General features: G+C 52.1%; 1 protein-coding gene across 11 annotated transcripts in view; it reads right to left on the bottom strand.

Annotated features, from left to right (window-relative positions):
• Positions 1-20302, bottom strand: part of LDLRAD4 (low density lipoprotein receptor class A domain containing 4) — a 374896-nt gene that overhangs the window by 24150 nt on the left and 330444 nt on the right. Inside the window, exon 1 of one of the 11 annotated variants that reach the window (XM_053571185.1) lies at positions 9170-9709. The exons of 9 other annotated variants lie outside the window; for them this stretch is intronic. Coding sequence is in view for 1 of the 2 variants with exons in the window: in XM_053571183.1 (XP_053427158.1) it covers positions 8582-8651 (70 nt within the window). In the remaining variant the exon portion in view is untranslated. One more of the 11 variants, XM_053571183.1, reaches the window with a different exon arrangement.

Genomic DNA, 20302 nt, shown 5'->3' with positions numbered 1-20302 from the left:
GGTCCTCATGGGGACCTCACGTGTTGGAAATCGCCCGACCACTGCAGAGAGGTAGGCACAAAGGAGGCAGGGCTGAGGCCATGCAGGACTGGGCTGGGGGTCAGACCCAGACCTATGGGGTCTTGAAGCCTGTGCTTCTGGCCACATCTGGCACTGGACCTGGGCTGCTGCCCAAAGCCCCTGGCAGATGTTTGCTTTTTTTTTTTTTTGGTCTTTGCCTTTTTAGTTTTTTGGCAGTAATGGAGTTTGGCTATGTTACCTAACCTGGTCTTGAACTCCTGAGTCCTAAGTGATGCTTTTGCCTAGGTCTCCCAAGGTGCTGGGATTACAGGCATGAGACACTATGCCCAGCCAGTAACATTCTAAGAACACCTTGAGAAAAGGGAGGCCTGAGAGTGGGGCTGTGCCCTGCAGACTTCAGTGCTCTGCCTGATGCACAGACCTTGTCTTTGCAACCGTGATGCGGGGGCCTTAAAGAAATGTGTTCTGCTAGCCCCACAGCCCTCCAGAGGTGCTGCTGTCACTGTCCCCAGATCCCACGGACTTCCAAGTCCAGGCAGTGTCACTGTGGGACCCTCTGGGCACTGGACAGGCTTGGATGCCACCTCCTCTTGAGGGCGGAAAGCCCGGGGGTCTTGTCACCTGCCCCCCATGCCAGATGACACCTCCACTTCCCCACCCAGGGGAGCTGAGAAGGTCTGGAAAAACTGGAACAATTTCTCCCAATGTAACTGTTCTACAAAAGTTAAGCCCATCTTTAAGGTAAAGCTGTTTCTCAGAGCACATCCACTTGGGAACCAGCAGACCGAAGGGAAACCAAATCACCACAAAGACAGCATAGCACTTCCCTCTCAGGCCGCACCTCCGCAGGTGAGCAGGAAACACACCTGCCCTGTTTCCAGCTGTCCTGCAGAGGCTTGGTGAGCAGCAAGGTCACCTCATGTTTCTGACAGCACCATTACAAAAGGTTCCTGGACACCACTCCGCTGACACTCGCCTCCCATGCACCGACTCCAGGCCACAGCACCGGAGGCTGGTGCTCAGACACAGGTGAGTCACACCGGTCAAGGAGGATGCAGGTCAGTGCTCAGGGCTTCCTGCCTTCTGCTCCCAGCACCAGCTCTGCTGAGGACAGCACAGCTGCTTCACTCAAGTCCCAAACACTGGAAGGGAGGACCGGGGCAAGAGGTGGGCGAGGCTCAACCTTGCTTTCCCCTCTCTGTGAGGATGGGGCCCAGCTCTGGGGAGCTGAGGGCTGTGAATGTGAAGAAGGGCTGGAGAAAGAGGGGGACGCTGTCACCAGCTTCCATGTCTTGGACTCAAGGCCCACAGGTATACACATGAGCACACACATGCACATACGTGCCTCAGGTGCAGGCCAGGCCAGTGGGGAGGCACATCCTCCAAGGCACCCACGCATGCCCAGGATGGTGGCATGGGTAGGGCTGAGCTCCCTCCCTTCCAGTGTCGGGGGCTTGAGTGAAGCTGTGAGTGCACCAGAAACCGACGGCCTCCTGTCTTTTAATCTCAGGATACAGACCTTAGAAAGCAAGAAACATGGAAGTTTCCCTCTTTTCGGGGCTGCAAGCACTCTCTCAAGAGGGATGCAGCACACTCTCAAAGTGGGAACTGCAGTGAACAGAGAGAGGGTCCTAGGACAGGCAGGATACCTCCCAGACCCTGAAGGCCCTTTGAGGCCCCTTCGGACTCACGATTGGGTGTGTAAGCAGCCCTTGCCCTGCACCTGCTACCCCATACCTGCTCTTTCTTTTTCTTTTTTGAGACAGAGACTCACTCTGTCACCCTGGGTAGTGTCGTGGTATCATAGCTCACAGCAACCTCAGACTCTTGGGCTCAAGTGATCCTCCTGCCTCAGCCTCCTGAGTGGCTGGGACTACAGGCGCCCACCATGACACATCCAGCTAGTTTTTTTCTAATTTTAGTAGAGACAAGGTCTCCCACTTGCTCTGGCTGGTCTCTAAATCCTGAGCTCAAGCAATCCTTCTGCCTCAGTCTCCCAGAGTGCTGAAATTACAGGCTTGCGCCACCATGCCTAGCCTCCATTCCTCTGAAACAGAAGAATCCTACTGCCTGCCTGCGGCCTGTCCTCACGCAGTGGGACGGAGCTGTGTGCACACAGCCCAGTGTGCATGGATCAGAGAGAGAGATCTGGGGTTTTGATTTGGGGGGTATTTTTGGAGGGGGGGGTTGTAAAGGGAAGGCTAAGAAGAGAATAACTTCTAGAAAAACTATTAAAGTTTTTATAAAATAAAACCCACAGGAATAGTAGCATTCTGGGAAAATAATAGGATGCTTTGGGTTTTCATGTGTCGACTGTGAATTCTGAACACAAACCACCGGTCAGTTTTCCTTGGTTTCAACAGCCATTGATGTCCACAGAAAAATGCCAAAAAACAGGGCCCACAGGGAAGAAGGTCAGGCCACACTCAGATTTCCACCCTGCCTGCTCTGGGGCTGAGTTCAAGAGGCTGCAGGGAGGGAGTCCTGGTGACCAGGAATCCAGTTACGAGAAGCAGGAGGGGCCGTAGCACCTGGTTCTCTCACTGCACATGGTGACGAGAGCAGTGATGACGTCTCTCTGTTTCCACGGACACAGGTCCAGGGAAGTCCAGCTGCAGAGTGGAGAGTTACAGGAACAGAGGCACGGTGTGAGCCTGCATCCTTCCCTGGCTCAGTGGGGCCGCGTCATCCTGGGGGCACGAGTGTCTGTGCTGTGTTCAGGGTGTTCAGCACCTTAGCTACAACACATCCACTTGCTTGCTTGTGGGCAGTTAACACAACTTCCAGCAGGTCCTTCCTCACCACTCACCAGCCTTTCCCCAAGTCCTATTTTCTACACATTTAATTACTCTTTGATCTCTAGACATGTAGCACGTGCTCTCAAACCCTCTACTGGGGCCAGGCCTCATTCACCCAGCCTTTCTCCAGACCACGTAAACATCTTGGTGGGATCCAGAAAAGGTGCCGCATGGACTCTCAATGCAACATAGGAATGGCTCACCCCACCTGCGCGGCACCTCCCCCACTCCCAGCAACAGCTGCCCCCTCCACCTCGCTCCCCAAGCAGGGTCTCCTGGGGCCCTGGGGACACAGCAGAATCTTGCCTCCAGACAGCCCCTGGCCAGCAAGGTTCCCACCACGGGCACCCTCCACCTCGTGGCATCTTACACGGCTCCCAGGGTCCCCGCCAGGGGCACCCCCCACCTCGTGGCTATCTTACACGGCTCCCCGGGTCCCCGCCACAGGCACCCCCCACCTCGTGGTATCTTACACGGCTCCCAGGGTCCCCGCCAGGGGCACCCCCCACCTCGTGGCTATCTTACACGGCTCCCCGGGTCCCCGCCACGAGCACCCCCCACCTCGTGGCTATCTTACACGGCTCCCAGGGTCCCCGCTAGGGGCACCCCCCACCTCGTGGTATCTTACACGGCTCCCCGGGTCCCCGCCACGGGCACCCCCCACCTCGTGGTATCTTACACGGCTCCCCGGGTCCCCGCCACGGGCACCCCCCACCTCGTGGTATCTTACACGGCTCCCAGGGTCCCCGCTAGGGGCACCCCCCACCTCGTGGCTATCTTACACGGCTCCCCGGGTCCCCGCCACGAGCACCCCCCACCTCGTGGCTATCTTACACGGCTCCCCGGGTCCCCGCCACGGGCACCCCCCACCTCGTGGCTATCTTACACGGCTCCCAGGGTCCCCGCTAGGGGCACCCCCCACCTCATGGCTATCTTACACGGCTCCCCGGGTCCCCGCCACAGGCACCCCCCACCTCGTGGTATCTTACACGGCTCCCAGGGTCCCCGCCAGGGGCACCCCCCACCTCGTGGCTATCTTACACGGCTCCCCGGGTCCCCGCCACGAGCACCCCCCACCTCGTGGCTATCTTACACGGCTCCCAGGGTCCCCGCTAGGGGCACCCCCCACCTCGTGGTATCTTACACGGCTCCCCGGGTCCCCGCCACGGGCACCCCCCACCTCGTGGTATCTTACACGGCTCCCCGGGTCCCCGCCACGGGCACCCCCCACCTCGTGGTATCTTACACGGCTCCCAGGGTCCCCGCCAGGGGCACCCCCCACCTCGTGGCTATCTTACACGGCTCCCCGGGTCCCCGCCACGAGCACCCCCCACCTCGTGGCTATCTTACACGGCTCCCCGGGTCCCCGCCACGGGCACCCCCCACCTCGTGGCTATCTTACACGGCTCCCAGGGTCCCCGCTAGGGGCACCCCCCACCTCGTGGCTATCTTACACGGCTCCCCGGGTCCCCGCCACGAGCACCCCCCACCTCGTGGCTATCTTACACGGCTCCCAGGGTCCCCGCTAAGGGCACCCCCCACCTCGTGGCTATCTTACACGGCTCCCCGGGTCCCCGCCACGGGCACCCCCCACCTCGTGGTATCTTACACGGCTGCCCGGGTCCCCGCCACGGGCACCCCCCACCTCGTGGCATCTTACACGGCTCCCCGGGTCCCCGCCACGGGCACCCCCCACCTCGTGGTATCTTACACGGCTCCCCGGGTCCCCGCCACGGGCACCCCCCACCTCGTGGCTATCTTACACGGCTCCCCGGGTCCCCGCCACGGGCACCCCCCACCTCGTGGCTATCTTACACGGCTCCCCGGGTCCCCGCCACGGGCACCCCCCACCTCGTGGTATCTTACACGGCTCCCCGGGTCCCCGCCACGGGCACCCCCCACCTCGTGGCTATCTTATACGGCTCCCCGGGTCCCCGCCACGAGCACCCCCCACCTCGTGGCTACCTTACACGGCTCCCAGGGTCCCCGCTAGGGGCACCCCCCACCTCGTGGTATCTTACACGGCTCCCCGGGTCCCCGCCACGGGCACCCCCCACCTCGTGGTATCTTACACGGCTCCCCGGGTCCCCGCTAGGGGCACCCCCCACCTCGTGGCTATCTTACACGGCTCCCCGGGTCCCCGCCACGGGCACCCCCCACCTCGTGGCTATCTTACACGGCTCCCCGGGTCCCCGCCACGGGCACCCCCCACCTCGTGGTATCTTACACGGCTCCCCGGGTCCCCGCCACGGGCACCCCCCACCTCGTGGTATCTTACACGGCTCCCCGGGTCCCCGCCACGGGCACCCCCCACCTCGTGGTATCTTACACGGCTCCCCGGGTCCCCGCCACGGGCACCCTCCACCTCGTGGTATCTTACACGGCTCCCCGGGTCCCCGCCACGGGCACCCCCCACCTCGTGGTATCTTACACGGCTCCCAGGGTCCCCGCCACGGGCACCCCCCACCTCGTGGTATCTTACACGGCTCCCAGGGTCCCCGCCACGGGCACCCCCCACCTCGTGGTATCTTACACGGCTCCCAGGGTCCCCGCCACGGGCACCCCCCACCTCGTGGTATCTTACACGGCTCCCCGGGTCCCCGCCACGGGCACCCCCCACCTCGTGGTGTCTTACACGGCTCCCAGGGTCCCCGCCACGGGCACCCCCCACCTCGTGGTATCTTACACGGCTCCCCGGGTCCCCGCCACGGGCACCCCCCACCTCGTGGCTATCTTACACGGCTCCCCGGGTCCCCGCCACAGGCACCCCCCACCTCGTGGTATCTTACACGGCTCCCCGGGTCCCCGCCACGGGCACCCCCCACCTCGTGGCTATCTTACACGGCTCCCCGGGTCCCCGCCACGAGCACCCCCCACCTCGTGGCTATCTTACACGGCTCCCAGGGTCCCCGCTAGGGGCACCCCCCACCTCGTGGTATCTTACACGGCTCCCCGGGTCCCCGCCACGGGCACCCCCCACCTCGTGGTATCTTACACGGCTCCCAGGGTCCCCGCTAGGGGCACCCCCCACCTCGTGGCTATCTTACACGGCTCCCCGGGTCCCCGCCACGGGCACCCCCCACCTCGTGGTATCTTACACGGCTCCCCGGGTCCCCGCCACGGGCACCCCCCACCTCGTGGTATCTTACATGGCTCCCCGGGTCCCCGCCACGGGCACCCCCCACCTCGTGGTATCTTACACGGCTCCCCGGGTCCCCGCCACGGGCACCCCCCACCTCGTGGCTATCTTACACGGCTTCCCGGGTCCCCGCCACGAGCACCCCCCACCTCGTGGCTATCTTACACGGCTCCCAGGGTCCCCGCTAGGGGCACCCCCCACCTCGTGGTATCTTACACGGCTCCCCGGGTCCCCGCCACGGGCACCCCCCACCTCGTGGTATCTTACACGGCTCCCCGGGTCCCCGCCACGGGCACCCCCCACCTCGTGGTATCTTACACGGCTCCCCGGGTCCCCGCCACGGGCACCCCCCACCTCGTGGTATCTTACACGGCTCCCAGGGTCCCCGCCACGGGCACCCCCCACCTCGTGGTATCTTACACGGCTCCCCGGGTCCCCGCCACGGGCACCCCCCACCTCGTGGTATCTTACACGGCTCCCCGGGTCCCTGCCACGGGCACCCCCCACCTCGTGGTATCTTACATGGCTTCCACACAATGAACTTGTCTGTGCTTCTGCTTCCTGTCTCTGCCCTCTTCAGCAGAGACGGGTGTGGTGACAAGATGACAGGCTTGGGGGTGTCTTACTCTTTATTTATGACTCTGTGGCACTTTTAAAGTGCTGAATGTTCCTAAAGGCTGGCAAATTCTTTTTTTTTTTTTTTTTTTATTCTTGGGGATTCATTGAGGGTACAAGAAGCCAGGTTACACTGATTGCAATTGTTAGGTAAAGTCCCTCTTGCAATCATGTCTTGTAGGCTGGCAAATTCTTACCAAAATCCTACAGAGACCGGGCGGCAGTGGAGCAGGAAGATGGGAGGGGCAGGAGCTGGAATCTACTTAGACTTTAATTGCCTCAAGTTTGTGAACTGTTTAGTATAAAAATACTCTTGGAGATTTTAATGGTTGAATGAAAATTCACACTCATTACACACCATGGTTGAGGGGGAAAATTCAGCCTGTGTTACAAGAATGACTTCGCAGCTTGAAGTTCAGAAGCAAAACAGTAAGAGCTATCATCATACTGACTGCATTACACATTTTGAGTTTTGTTTTCCTCGGAGGTGGATTGGCAACTCTATCCTCTAAGCAGAACAACAGGAAGGGAAAAGCCCCCCCAGAAACATCCGGGTTCAGTGTCAGCTGCTCGCTTTATCTCCCTTTATCATCTCCTTCCTAAGCCCCAACGACACCCTTTGGGGGCTCCCTTTGAACCCTGCTGCGACTTATCACTGTCTTGTTTGTACCCATTTTCTGGTTTTCTTCCCCCAGAGAGTGAGCCCTGTGAGGTCATCTCCAGGGCTCACAGCTGGTGCCAAGTGCCTGGCACACAGCTGCTGTCCTTCAGAAAGAAGGGACTCCGATGGCCTCGTCTGCCCAAACAGTGTCTAACACTAAACACTTACAATGTCAACAGCGGCTGAAGTTTTGCTAAAGGTTTTCATATTTTGTGATAATTATTCAACCATTACCACTCTGAAGAAGTGTGAACTATAGCTAGAAAAAGAGCCTCATGGCTGTTATAAGTTATCTGTTTATTTACCTCCTATTTATTTTCCCATATTTATGTAAAACATTTTGCATGATGACAGAATCAGGAGATGACACCTACGCTTTGTAGGTGGAGAGATAAAAGTGAGGTGGCACAGCCTAAGGCCAGGTGCAGTCACAGCAGTGACTGAGAGACAGAGCCCACCAGTGTCCTGCTGCAGTGACGACTTCAGAACCTACGAAGGCCCACGCCTTCTCCCAGCACAAGGACTCTGCGATACGCACGTTAGATCGTAGAGTTTCGTGATCACTTCAGAGAGAAATCTGCCTGAATATGTTCCAGTCAAAGATGACTGGCAGGACTTCCTGCAAAACTAGCAGAGAAGGAAGAACAATTTCAAACCTTTTAACAATCTACCCCCTCCGCTGTGCTATAAATGGGAAAAATACATACATGTAACCGTAATCCCCCTGTAGGAGTCATTTAAAGTCCACCCTCAGCCACCCCCACACTATCACTTTAGGAAAGTGTGCCAGGAGACACAGCCCACGCGCTCGCCCCTGTCTGTCCCCCGACTGCCCCTTGCTTTCTCGGCATTCTGTCCCCTGGAGTCACAGATCTCTTTCCTTATAACTCCTGTCACTGCTCTGCTGACCTGAGAGACTATTCAGTGAACCACTCACATCCTGAGAAATAGATCTTTTCTTTTGAATGCTATTTTCAACAACTTGGAGTTAAAAAAAAGAAAGAAAGAAAAAAGTACCCATTAGATAAGTGACAGCATTTCAAGTGGAGGTTTTAGCCCATAGAAAACAAAACTCCAAAGCAACAAATTTGGGCACTGATGCCTAACATCTTCCATAAGAGCAAACCTACTGCAGACTTAAGGAGGAAGGAGAAGCTGAGATGCATCTTCCTCAAGGGAGCCCCAGACACACATGCTCTGAGCTGACAGACCCCTCTTAGGTAGAAACAAACTTCCCAAGAAAGAGTTTCTCTTCTGCTCAACTCTGCCCTCAGAATAAACTCCAAGGAAAGCCACAGCAAACCCCACCAAGCAGACACCATCCACACTGGGCCTTGGGAAATGTACCTTTTCTTAAGAACAGGTCTTTAAACTGAGACTCCTGCAGTGTGCTGCTGTTCAGGTTGTCACTGGACATAATCGACGCCTCTGCAAGTGGGGGTCCAACCGTGACACAGCCCCCCCAAGTTCAAAGCATCCCCTGGGCTCCAGGCAGCCTCCTCTGCATGCAGCTCGGGCTGCAGGCACAGCCAGCATGGGGTGTGGGAGGTGAGAGTGTGTGAATTTGTCTCTGCACTCCCCCCCTGCAGCAGCGGGCTGGCCCAGGTGCTAGACTCAAGAGCTGTGGCTTCGACCGCAGACTGTGGCTACCAATTATCAACTGCCACCAACAGAAATCAGGAGCTCTGCAGCAGGAAGCCAGCAGTGTCGCCAGACAGAGAGTAAGCCCAGGGTCTATGGCCCCAGGACCAGCTTAACACCAAGTACTGCTGTTCATAGTCACATTTCTGGTCTAACGCTCAGGCAAAGGGGCTGCAGCAGGACGGTGACCTTGTGCTTGTGCCTTCAGGACTCTTTCTGACAGGTGGATGTCAGCCAGACAAGGCAGCCAGGGTATCTGCAAGTCGCTCTGCGGGAAGCTCTCAGAATGCTTACCCAGGAGGCACACGGTAGGCAGTCACTCGCGTTACGTCCACATGCTTCTTCACGTGGGCCCGGTTCCAGGGAACCCACAGCACCTCTCCGCCGACAGCCAGGCTGGACACTGCTCGCCCAGGAGTCCCTAACTGATGGGAGCAGCCCGCACAGCACCTGCCACTGAGGTCCCGGCCACGGCAGGAAGCCCTGCACCCCCACCCTGCACTCCTGCTTCCCTCCCTCTGGCCAACATCCCTCACTGTACCGTAGCACAAACACGCCACCGAGAAGCCTCCTACGTCGGGACTCTCAATTGTCCTGCACAGTGTGAGTTTATGAGGTTCAAAAATTAGAGGAAGGAATCCCAGGCCAAGACAAGAGCTGATTCAAGCACCAAAGCAGAGAGACGTCTCAGGAGGGAGCTTCTCCCGGTTGGTTTGGTGTGAGCCTGTTGTCCCCAAGCTCTAAACGGTTCACTACATAGGCGTGTAAGACATCCCTGTGCATCCGGATGCCCCTAGGCTGTGTGAACAGAATTCAGAGCAGGCTGCATGTCTGTCGTGGTTTTCAGAAAAAATCACAGGGTGGCTGTGATGACAAGGGCAGCGTGGTGATGCTGCAAATAGCCCCAGCCGAGAGCACCGCCTGTACCCAGAATAGCCTTTGTTTTTCCTTATTTAGGGTAAATAAGAATGGCACGTGGGCTGTAACAATCGTTCTGGCTGTAGGAGGAGTTGTCAAAGCAAAACTAAACTCTGCTGGTTACTACTAGCATTAGAAAAGAGGGCAGTGATGTCAGCAGCCTGTCCCTGCTGTCAGCCAGGACACGTCACCTGGGGCACAACAGCGGGGACCTGGCACCGATGTCACCACTGGGTCCTGGGCTGGCCACGGCCAGGAGACATTGCTGTCTCCTGTCTAACTACTGGGGCCAAGGAAGGAACAGAAGAATCACCCAGGACCACCAACACCCTTCGAAGATCTCACGTATATAAAAGAAACAGGAGAATTTCAGCAAGAAAACTAACAGTGGTCTAGGCTTACACTGGTGACTCAAGATGGTGTGATTTCTCTTGAGCAATTTCCGAGTTAGGAATGTAGCCGTCCTCCCTCCGCACCACTGTCCCCAGCTTTCTTCGCACCGTCGCCTTGCTGGGCGCAGGGGAGGGTCTCAGGCCCTCTGGTGGGGACTCTGTGTCCAGAGCGGAAAGCTCCTCAGAGAAAAGCAGCTTCAGAAAGAACTGAAACCTGTCCCCCTTCAAGTCGGCCCCAGGCTTCCCGCTGTGCCCCGTCCTGGGAGCCCAGGGCTCTGCTGTCTGCAGACGACGGCACTTCCTACTCGGGCTTAGTCAGATGACAAGAGTCCTTACAGAGGAGTGCTCAGAGGTTGCCTATGACCGTCCTGTACATCTGTTTTGTAAAATTAGGGATTTAGAACATAAGGAGGATGCATGGGGATGAATGCCATAGCTTGGCCAGACCCACAGGAGGGTCTAACACTGTCATCCTGAGAGTTGACAATGGACTACAGAGGGTGTAGTCCAGGACCTGAAAACCTCTTCTGACCTTTGCTGATGGATATATTTGGATTTTAAAGCAGCTGCAAATAGGTAGCTTTGGGTTTAACATTATTTAAAATGAATACTTTGTATATGTTTTTAAAATACTGACACATTTTTCATTTAACAGCCGCAAGGTATTCCACTCTTAAAACACTGACTTTGTTTGGCCAGCTTCCTCCTCACTGGGTATTTGGGGCACCGGAGCCACTCTTAATTAAGCTCCTTGTTCAGTGAACTTAATGTTCTCACTGTCCGATCCGTTTAAAAACATCACCTTAAAAAGTTTTGGCTTTCTGTATAAAAGTTTGTTTTTAAAATGCCCACACCTCAGATATACACATGAGTGCCTGCTGCCAGCCAGCCGAGCACTCCTGGAGGGTGTCACCTGCCCATTTGCCAACCAGTGTCCAGGGATTCTGTGCAGGGCGGGCTTGGAGGGTGTGTCCTCTGCCACCTGCTTAGTGCAGGCACGGCACCTCCCTGAGTACCCTGAAGGGAAAATTCACCATGGGGTGTTCCTGGATTTCGTTCTTGCTCCCCGAGGAGGCTGTGTTAGGAAGAAAGGTCAGAGGTGAGGTGGTGATTCAGCTCGCTCTGGCTGGCCACAACAGTATATACACTGCTGGACTTTTTAATTGGCAGGTGCCAATATTTCTTTTCCATCAGCCTTGAACAGAAGGGTGTGGGAGAGACAAAGCTTGCCGGACGCGGTACAGAAGTGCGGAGACACATGCTGTCTGGACTCTGCCCCACCATATTCACATCACAACTTTAAAACAAGTGCTTGGAGGGGCAGACCAATTTGACCAGTGTGAGTTTTGTGTGGTTAGTTAAGTGTCTCGATGCTGTATGAGGTTTCCACCTGTGCAGCAGGGGCCTTGAAAATGGGGCAGGGTAGGGTCACCAAAGATGCATTTTCACAAGACTTTGCTGGTGGCAAAAAGGACCTGAGACTGTCATGGCAGCTTCATCATTTCCCCCATAAAGGTCTTCAACCATCTGACAGGTACTTACTAAGAGCTGGCAGTCCTCAGGAGGAAATACAACTCAATGTAATGCTACGGAAAAGCATTTCTGGGGGGTGAACTTGTCTTGGATTCCACCTGAAGGTAGTGGCTAACACAGGAGCCCAACAGGCTCTGAGGACCAGGCTCTGAGGATCCACATGGGACAGGCTGGGGGAGGAGCCGTCCAGGTCAGGGATTCAATACCTATCACTCCAGGTATGACAAACCTGAGCTCCAGAAACAAATTCTGGGTGGTAATGGGGTGCTCTGCTACCCGGGAATCTCTGTCACAAACGCCCAGCTAGCAACTAGCCTGGCCTGGCCCCTGACCCAGTCCCCTGGCGTCAGTCATGCCCTGCTACCGAGCCCATGAGTTTCACTCACAGTAGATTCTCGAAGATGCGATTGCTTGGAGAAAGACCTTTTCTGTGGTTATGCAGCAGAAGCCAGCATTTATAAACATTTGTAAGGATTTACTGCGTATGTGGCGATCTTTTATCTTCACACCAACCCTGTGAGGTACAGTCTTCTTATTCCCATTTTACAGATAAAAGAACTGAGGCTCAGAGAGGGTGACCTGTTATTCAAGATCAGACAGCTGGGAAGAGGCAGGCCAGGAAGTGGAGCCCGGGCAGTCTACCTTGGAGGCCCCACCACCCACCAACTGTCAACAACCGCAGAGTCCCTTGAAACTAATAACCAAAGGATGTCAGAGGATCCATGTGGGAGTACTCTGATTTGGGATGTGTGAACTGGCAAACCCATGTCAAGAGTCTGCCTGTCCACTTATGGCCACAGGCTCTTAGAACCATTTTATACAGCCACCCCCATGAAGACTGACGGCTCTGACCATCACGGGTTCCCATTGTGGAGGTTTATGACGATGATGTAAATTTTTACTCTAAGACAAAATTTTCCACATAAAAATTAAGCCCTGGAATTTGGCCTTTAGAAAACAAAACAGTACATTTTAAATAAGTTTGTTATGCTTAAAGTCGTAAATGAAGATTTTAAAAAATACAAGCTTTATGCTCTCACCGTCTTAAAATATGATAGCAGTTTATTATTTGTAGACATTAGCCTATAGAATGGAATAATTCACTAATGTGTCCTTAGCACTTAAAAAACTGTGACACAGAGAAGTCTTTATGCAGAAACGCAAATCCCCCACATGTGCTCCTGCGGTAGAAACGTTAGCCAGTCTACAAGCATGTGTGATCATATGGACCTAGCAAGCCCACAAGGTGGATTACATATTTATTAAATAAATTAGGCCAGATGAAATAGCCTTAAAATCACTTCCTAATACGCAGTAATGCCCCTGTACTAACAGACTGGAGTCTGCCTCCTATTTACAGCATCTACGTCACGATACTTCTTCTAAGGGGAAAGAGGAGTTACGTATTATTGCATATTGATGGTGGGACAGATTTTCATCATGGCTAAGCCACTTCCTATTAAATGGATTATACGTCTTTGAAAACTGAAGTTACTCTTTCAAGCCCTCAGGAAAAGAGGGGCAACATACAGGTTGTACGGAGGCTAAGTTCAGAGACCAGTTAGACCCATGTTTGTGTTCCAGCCCCGCCACTGTGCTAGCTTAAGTGGGGCCTGTCTCCTCATCTATGAAATAAGGCTGGGAGTCTTTACACCAGGGAGTGGCTGGGAGCATGAAATGATGCATCTAACCCTGGCTACTTAAAGTATGGTTCAAGGACCAGAAGCAGCAGCTTCCTCTGGGAGTTTGTCAGGACAGGACCTTCGGAACCAGGGCCATCTCCACTGAGTCACACGCACAGGGAAGTCTCAGAAGCCCAGGTCTATGCCAGGCAGCCGGCTGGCTGGAATGAGCGAGCTTGGGGTGGTGAGACCATACGCTGTGCACACTGCAAGGAGGACGTGAGAACGGAACCCGGGTCTCCTGGTTTTGCTCATTACCACCAGGCTTGGCATGCAAGCTTGTGTGCACCTGTGTGCAAAATAATAAGGCTGCCCTCCCAGGCTGACAGCAGCTGCCCCCTACCATCCTCCCCTATGTGACAGTCTGGGACTGATCTCTCTCACCCTTCAGGAGGACAGGCAGGGCTGGCAGTGCTGCCAGGGCCATGAGCAGGGCAAGGCTAGCTGGAGGCTCTGGTGTTGGGACACAGCTTTGGAGTCCTGTATAAAAACTCCAGAAGTCCTGCACAGTGTACGTTGACAGAGTGTTCTGATTTTGCCCTCTAGAAAAACTCAAGTTCCAGGAACAAACTTTTCTGAAAGACAGAATTATGAAGACACCTCAGCACTATCATCCCTGTGAGCACAGTCCTACCCTGCCCTCCACGTCCCGCTCTCCTACGGAGAGAGCCAGATGCTAGGAAAGATTCCTCTGCAAACCCTACTGGTGCTTGCCTCATAGGAACAGGAGCAACTGAATTGTTTAACCCTCTGTTGTAAATGCTGCACACCACGAGACCAGGCATGGAGCTGGGGAGCAGCAGGTCCTAAACTCACCTGCGGTGGGCTGAGGATGGCCTTGGCTGCGTCTGTAAAGGATGCTGGACAGTTGGCTGCTCTCAGTACGACCAGAAGAGAATGATTCTCACCTCCCCTGCTTCTAGTACTGTGCCTGGCACCTAGTAAGGGCTCAAGAAGTATTTGTAAACTAAATGAGAGACTAATACAGATAGAACCCCAGATGTCTAGGGCAGTGGTTCTCAACATGTGGTTCCAAGACCAGCAAATATCAGCATCACCTGGGAACTCATCCACCCAGCTCTACAGGGAGCTCTAGGCCTGAGGCCGGCAGCCTGAGGTCTGGGGAGCCTTCGAGAATCTGACGTATAGCAGGGTACGAGGACTTTCTGCACTGTGGAAGCAGTGGTGCTTCAAGACTGGAAACCTCCAAGAAGAAAATGAACACAAAAGTAATATTTGGTATTGCCAATTTCTTTCTTTTTTTTTTTTTTCTTTTTTTTGAGACAGAGCCTCAAGCTGTCACCCTTGGTAGAGTGCCATGGCATCACAGCTCACAACAACCTCCAACTTCTGGGCCCAAGTGATTCTCCTGTCTCCTCCTCCCAAGTAGCTGGGACAACAGGTGCCTGCCACAATGCCTGGCTATGTTTTGGTTGCAGCCGTCATTGTTTGGCAGGCCCAGGCTGGATTCGAACCTGCCAGCTCAGGTGTATGTGGTTGGCACCTTAGCCGCTTAAGCCACAGGCGCCACGCCAGTATTGCCAATTTCCTAGGCCATCTGATTTCTCTGGGCCTCTCATTCCCATGACTCTGGACTTGTAATCTTTATTCTTTGCAAGCAGATAATAGTGTTATGTTACATTGCAGGGACACCTAATTAGATCAACTCTCCCTAAATATTAAGAAATCCAGACTGTTTTGAGATTAACTTGTCAAGAATTTCGATCCTTGAGCAGTCGTGTGTGTGTGTATACATGTGTGCATGCACTTGCGTACGTATTTCAGAGCTCTGAGGCTTTCCTTACAACAGCACAACCACTATTGTAATCTGACTTCAACCAGCCAGCAGGAGAAAGACAAAATGCTGGCTGTGCCTCAGAGCCCACGTCAGCTTCTACAGTGACAAGCGTCTCCAACCTGCAGCCCGGGAGGGCCAGGGATGGGCCCAACACAAAACCATATACTTCCTTAAAACATCATGAGGGTTTTTTCGGTGATCTTTTGGTGGAACTCTGTGCAGTTCTCAAGCGTGAACTTTGTAGACAACAACTTTGTGTCATAAGGTCACGTAAAATCAACATGTGCATTCTCACTGTCTGTACACAGTGTGGCTTCAAGTTTAGGCAGTGTGTGGCTCCCAGTGTGTTATCTTCCGAGCACAGACAGTCGAACTGACGCCATCCGGCATTATGTGTACTCGTGGTGACCTGGCAAGGCAGCGATTATCAATAATATTTCAGCCCATCAATGCAACCTTAGGCATTCAATGTTATTTAGCAGTCAGGTAAACATTCTTATTTGATTATTTAGGTACTTCCACATCTCAGCAGTGCCTCACACTTGGCCCACTGTGATTTACAATGGGCTCCACCACACCCTGCATCGGCAGCTGGGATGTGGACGGGCCAGGCCTTGCTTTCTATTTTCCTGTCGATTAATTTTCATAATAAAAATAAATAGAATCCCTTATTTATTGTTATTTTTTAATCCCAGCATGGCAGCAACATCACAAAAGAAAAGAGAACCCCCAAATGGAAAATTACAGAAGAAAGAAGATTATTCAATGAAAAGTAGACAGATGACTACTTTTTTGTCTGGGCAAATAAGAAGTCACTCTGCTCAATTTGCAGGGAAGAGTCACGGTTTCAAAGACTAATTTGAAAAGGAATTACATGCAAAATGTGCTGCCTAATTTGATGAGTATGAAAGATTGTGTTATAAGGACAAAATAGTAGAACTGAAAAAAAGCCTGCTTTCTCAACAAAAATTTTCTTAAAAACTTACAAGTCAGATTCTGTAAAAGCTAGTTATGTGGTAGTATATTTAATAGCAAAAAAAAAAAAAATTTACTGATGTTGAGTTTATTAAGCAATCTATGGAAAACAAGGCAGATATAATTTGCCCTGAATCAAAGGGGGATATTTCTAAAATCAGTTTGTCTCAGTAGATGACAGACGGTTGAATTGAAGAAATTGGAAAATCTATTAAAAGAAGTTTGGAGAGTAAAGATTAAAAGCTTTAAAATTAAAAATTTTATGCTTTGGTGATGGATGACACCACTGATGCTACAAACATGGCTCAACTTGCCATTTTTATTAGAGGTGTTGATGGTGAGTATGATGTTGCTGAAGAAATGGCTTCTTTAGTGCCATTAAAAGACACAACTAAATCAAGAGATTTAAAAACACGTTAGAGCTATTTTCTTCGTCCATTACCAACATATCTGGTAGTTACTGATGGTGCCCCAGTGATGGTAGGGAAAAGAGAGGGACTTGTAAAATTAATAGAAGACAATGCAATTGCCACCCCAAACTCACATTTGATGAAGTATCATTACATAGTGCATCAAGAAAACTTATGCACCAAAACTTTAAAAATGGATGACACGTCATGCAAACCGTCATCAAGACTGTGAACTTCATAAGGACCAAGGGATTGAATCATCCGCAATTCCAGGAATTCCTGGAAAGCCCTGATGCTGTGACACCATTTACTTTCCAGAAGTAAGATGGCTAAGTTGAGGCTACATGTTCAAAGGATTTTATGATTTATGACATGTTTTCAAGTCACATATGGTTCAAAAACCAAATATGTGCCAGAACTGGATGATAAAAACTGACTTGCAGATTTAGCATTTTTTAGTGGATTTAACTGTTAATTTAAATGGGTTAAACGTGCACATTCAAGGTGAAAACCTACCTATCCATACAGAGCTTCAGATCACATCAGCATTACAAACAGCAAGCCCAAACAAAGGCAAACAATTTTATACATTTCCACATGTTGGCTAAACACAGTCCTGTGAGTAGCGAAAGATAGGCAGCCTTGCTTTTCAACTTGATACAAGAATTTGAAAAAAATATTTCAAGATTTCTGGGAAAATAATATTTTGGTGCATTTGTGAAATAAATTTCTTACCTACCAACTTTCAAATGGATGCACAGAACTGCAATCTGACCTTCAACTCAACAACTGATCATGTCTCCTTACTGGACTTTTATATGTCCTATCTGCCAGGCAAATATCCCTCACTTCACAGGCCTTATTCACGTCATCACTTTTTGGCAGCACCTGCATTCATGAGCAATTATTTTCGAGAATGAAGCATCTTAGGAGTAAAATTAGAACCAAAATATCTGATGAATTCCACTGAGAATTCCAGCCGCTTCCCAACCAGACATTGCTGCATTTGTTTCTTGAATACTATGTCTGATATCCCACTTGCTTCATGTTACCCACTTTTACTTTTATAATAAAAATATTTTTTTAAAAACCCTAAAGATGCCTCATTAGTTAGATATGTACGTTTTCTGTATGATTCAATCCCTTGCTTGGGACCTGCTTGACGATTTTAAAAGACTCTCTGAATGAGCTGCTGCATAATCAGGATTATTATGTGGGAACTTTTTTGATTAACTGTGATGAAGTATATCACAAAAATTACACATGAACCATTTTTTTGTTCATCAGCTTTTGTTAGTGTTTGCCTATTTAATTGGCCCAAGATGACTCTTCTCCTTCCAATGTGGTACAGAGAAACCAGGAGAGCCAACACCCCTCATTTATTAGGTTTTTTTTTTTTCAATTCCAAGGTGACATTAATTTTAATTTCAAGGAATGTGCCATACTTCCAACTTTCAGTCACTCCAATTCATCAGCTGTTTGACATTAGCTAGATTGTGTATTACAAATATTATTGATCTGTTTCTTTAAGGGAAAAAGAAGGGGAAATCTGAGGGTTTGACAGACAGGTTCATTTAAGAGGAAGTCAGTCTGCCGAGATTAGCTAACTTTCAGGTCCCCATTTGATCTTTCCCCTAGGTTGGTTCAATGTTGACATATTTTTCGTCCAACAAGCTTATTATTCTATAACAGATTACCAGGAACCACCGATCTCCACATAACGCCAGTTTGTGTTAAGTAACAGATATTTTGGTTGATGTAGCAATTGCGCTTACATTTGGAGAAAGCTTAAGAAAGCAGTTGTTTGCATCAATAAAATTCATCACTAAAATTAAATGCTTTAATTTTCCTAATGGGCTTGAAAGAGGGAGGGAACAAAAAGTGCTTTCAAAAGATAATCTCCTGGAAGAGGAAGTCTGTGTGGAGGCTTAATCAAATCTGGGGCAGAAGTTATGTTGCCAAAATGACTAATCATCAAAATGACCCTCCTGCCCCATAGAGCACAGTAGATGTGGACGGACACTGTCCACCTGGAGCTGGCTGTGGACCCGGCGGCAGGCACTGCCCACTTCTCTTCTCTCTTCACCTTAATATTAAAGGCCTCAAAATGACCCCTTTGAAAAAGGGGCACAACAGTAAGTTAATGCAGCTTATAGTATTCTTGCTGGAAGAAAGAGAGCTGGTAACAGATCTGTCCCTGTGACCAACCCCTGCTCTCTCTCTAGTGAAGCTGATGCACGGACTAGACAGGTGGATGTCAGGTGCTCCGGCCATCATGGAAATCAGGTGCTCCGGCCGTCTGGGGCCATGGAAATCAAGCTGAGTGCATTTGACCATCAGCAACAGGGCCAGACAGGCAGGAGACTCATTCTTATTCCAGCCAGGGAAGGGCCTCGTCTGCCATCGCCTTTTCTCTCGAATGCTACTGCATTTGTCCGTTCCGAGGCGTGCAAGATAAGCACCGTCCTCATTATCGAACATTTCACCAGGCAGCGGAACCAAAGGATGAGGACGCACCAATCACCCACGTGGGTAGCAAAGCTCAAGTGCTGCCAGGCCTGGGCAGGAGGAGGTTTATAGCACAAGTTAATCACTGCACCCAGGAGGCATGTGTTGAAGGATTTGGGCAAACAGTTGTGATTTACCCTGGTCACACATGAATTGGAAGGCAGGTCCAAAGGAACTCGCTGCACGGTGATCCCCAGACAACTTCACTTTTTCCCTACTGCACACTCTTAACTTAAATTTACCCTAAGATTAAACACAATAAAAGTAAGTATAACATGAAATTATTTGTCCAGCGCTAACAAGAAACAGGTATGAGAGATAATCTTGTAGCCATCTCTCAACCTAGCCATCCTTGACCCACCCAGTTACTGTATCCTTGACAGGGCCTGTCACTGGGGGCAACAGGAAGGCTGCGCTCCTGCTCCCAGAGAAGCCTGGAGTTGTTTTGGGGGTGGAGAGAAACTGACAACTACAAACCCATCCCATCAGTAGGACAGCCCCCTGGGGGGAGGACTAGAGGTAATAACAGTGAGGAGGGTGGGAGGGGAAGGAAGGCTTCTTGGAGGGGGTGGCTGCTAACCCCAGTCTGCACGGATGATGACTGGAGGGATGAAAGGGAGAGGGTGGGAGAAGGAGGGCTGGGGCTCCACGCAGAGAGACATCATGGAGCAAAGGGAGACAGCAGAGAGGGCAGTGCACTGGGGCAAGGCTAAGGCAGCTGACATGGCCCAGGAGGGAGGACCACAGGACTCAAGCAGGTGGAGACACACTCCAGAGCACGGGCTTGGTCCTGCGGGTCAGAGGCCACTGAGGGGGTGTGGGCTGGGAGAAGGGTCAGGGGGCCCTGGCTGCCCTGAGCTGAGGCCCGAGTCCTGGGAGGGGAGCGGAGGGGACAGGAGGGCTATGGCAGGTAAACGGCTAGGTGTCGGGTCCCCTGTGAATTCAGCAGCACAGGCTGAATTCTCCACACTCTGACCATGACATTCAGAAAGTCCAGCCTCATAATGGAACTGAGGGGTCCTCAAAGAAAGATGAAAGCAAAGCCTGAAACCCAACCACAAAACTCCGTTAGCAAGGCCATGGGGGGGAGCAGCACCCCACTGTGGTGACTCAGCAAGGCCACAGGGGCTGGGCAGGACCCCACTTTGGTGACTCAAGTGGCCTTCAGTGTGTCCCGGGACCCCAAACTACCCATTATGTGAATAAATACA

This window comes from Nycticebus coucang, chromosome 19 (genome assembly GCF_027406575.1).
Source record: "Nycticebus coucang isolate mNycCou1 chromosome 19, mNycCou1.pri, whole genome shotgun sequence".
NCBI classification, from domain to species: domain Eukaryota; kingdom Metazoa; phylum Chordata; class Mammalia; order Primates; family Lorisidae; genus Nycticebus; species Nycticebus coucang.
Note: the sequence above shows the minus strand (reverse complement) of the source record. Positions and strands in the feature narration are given on the sequence as shown.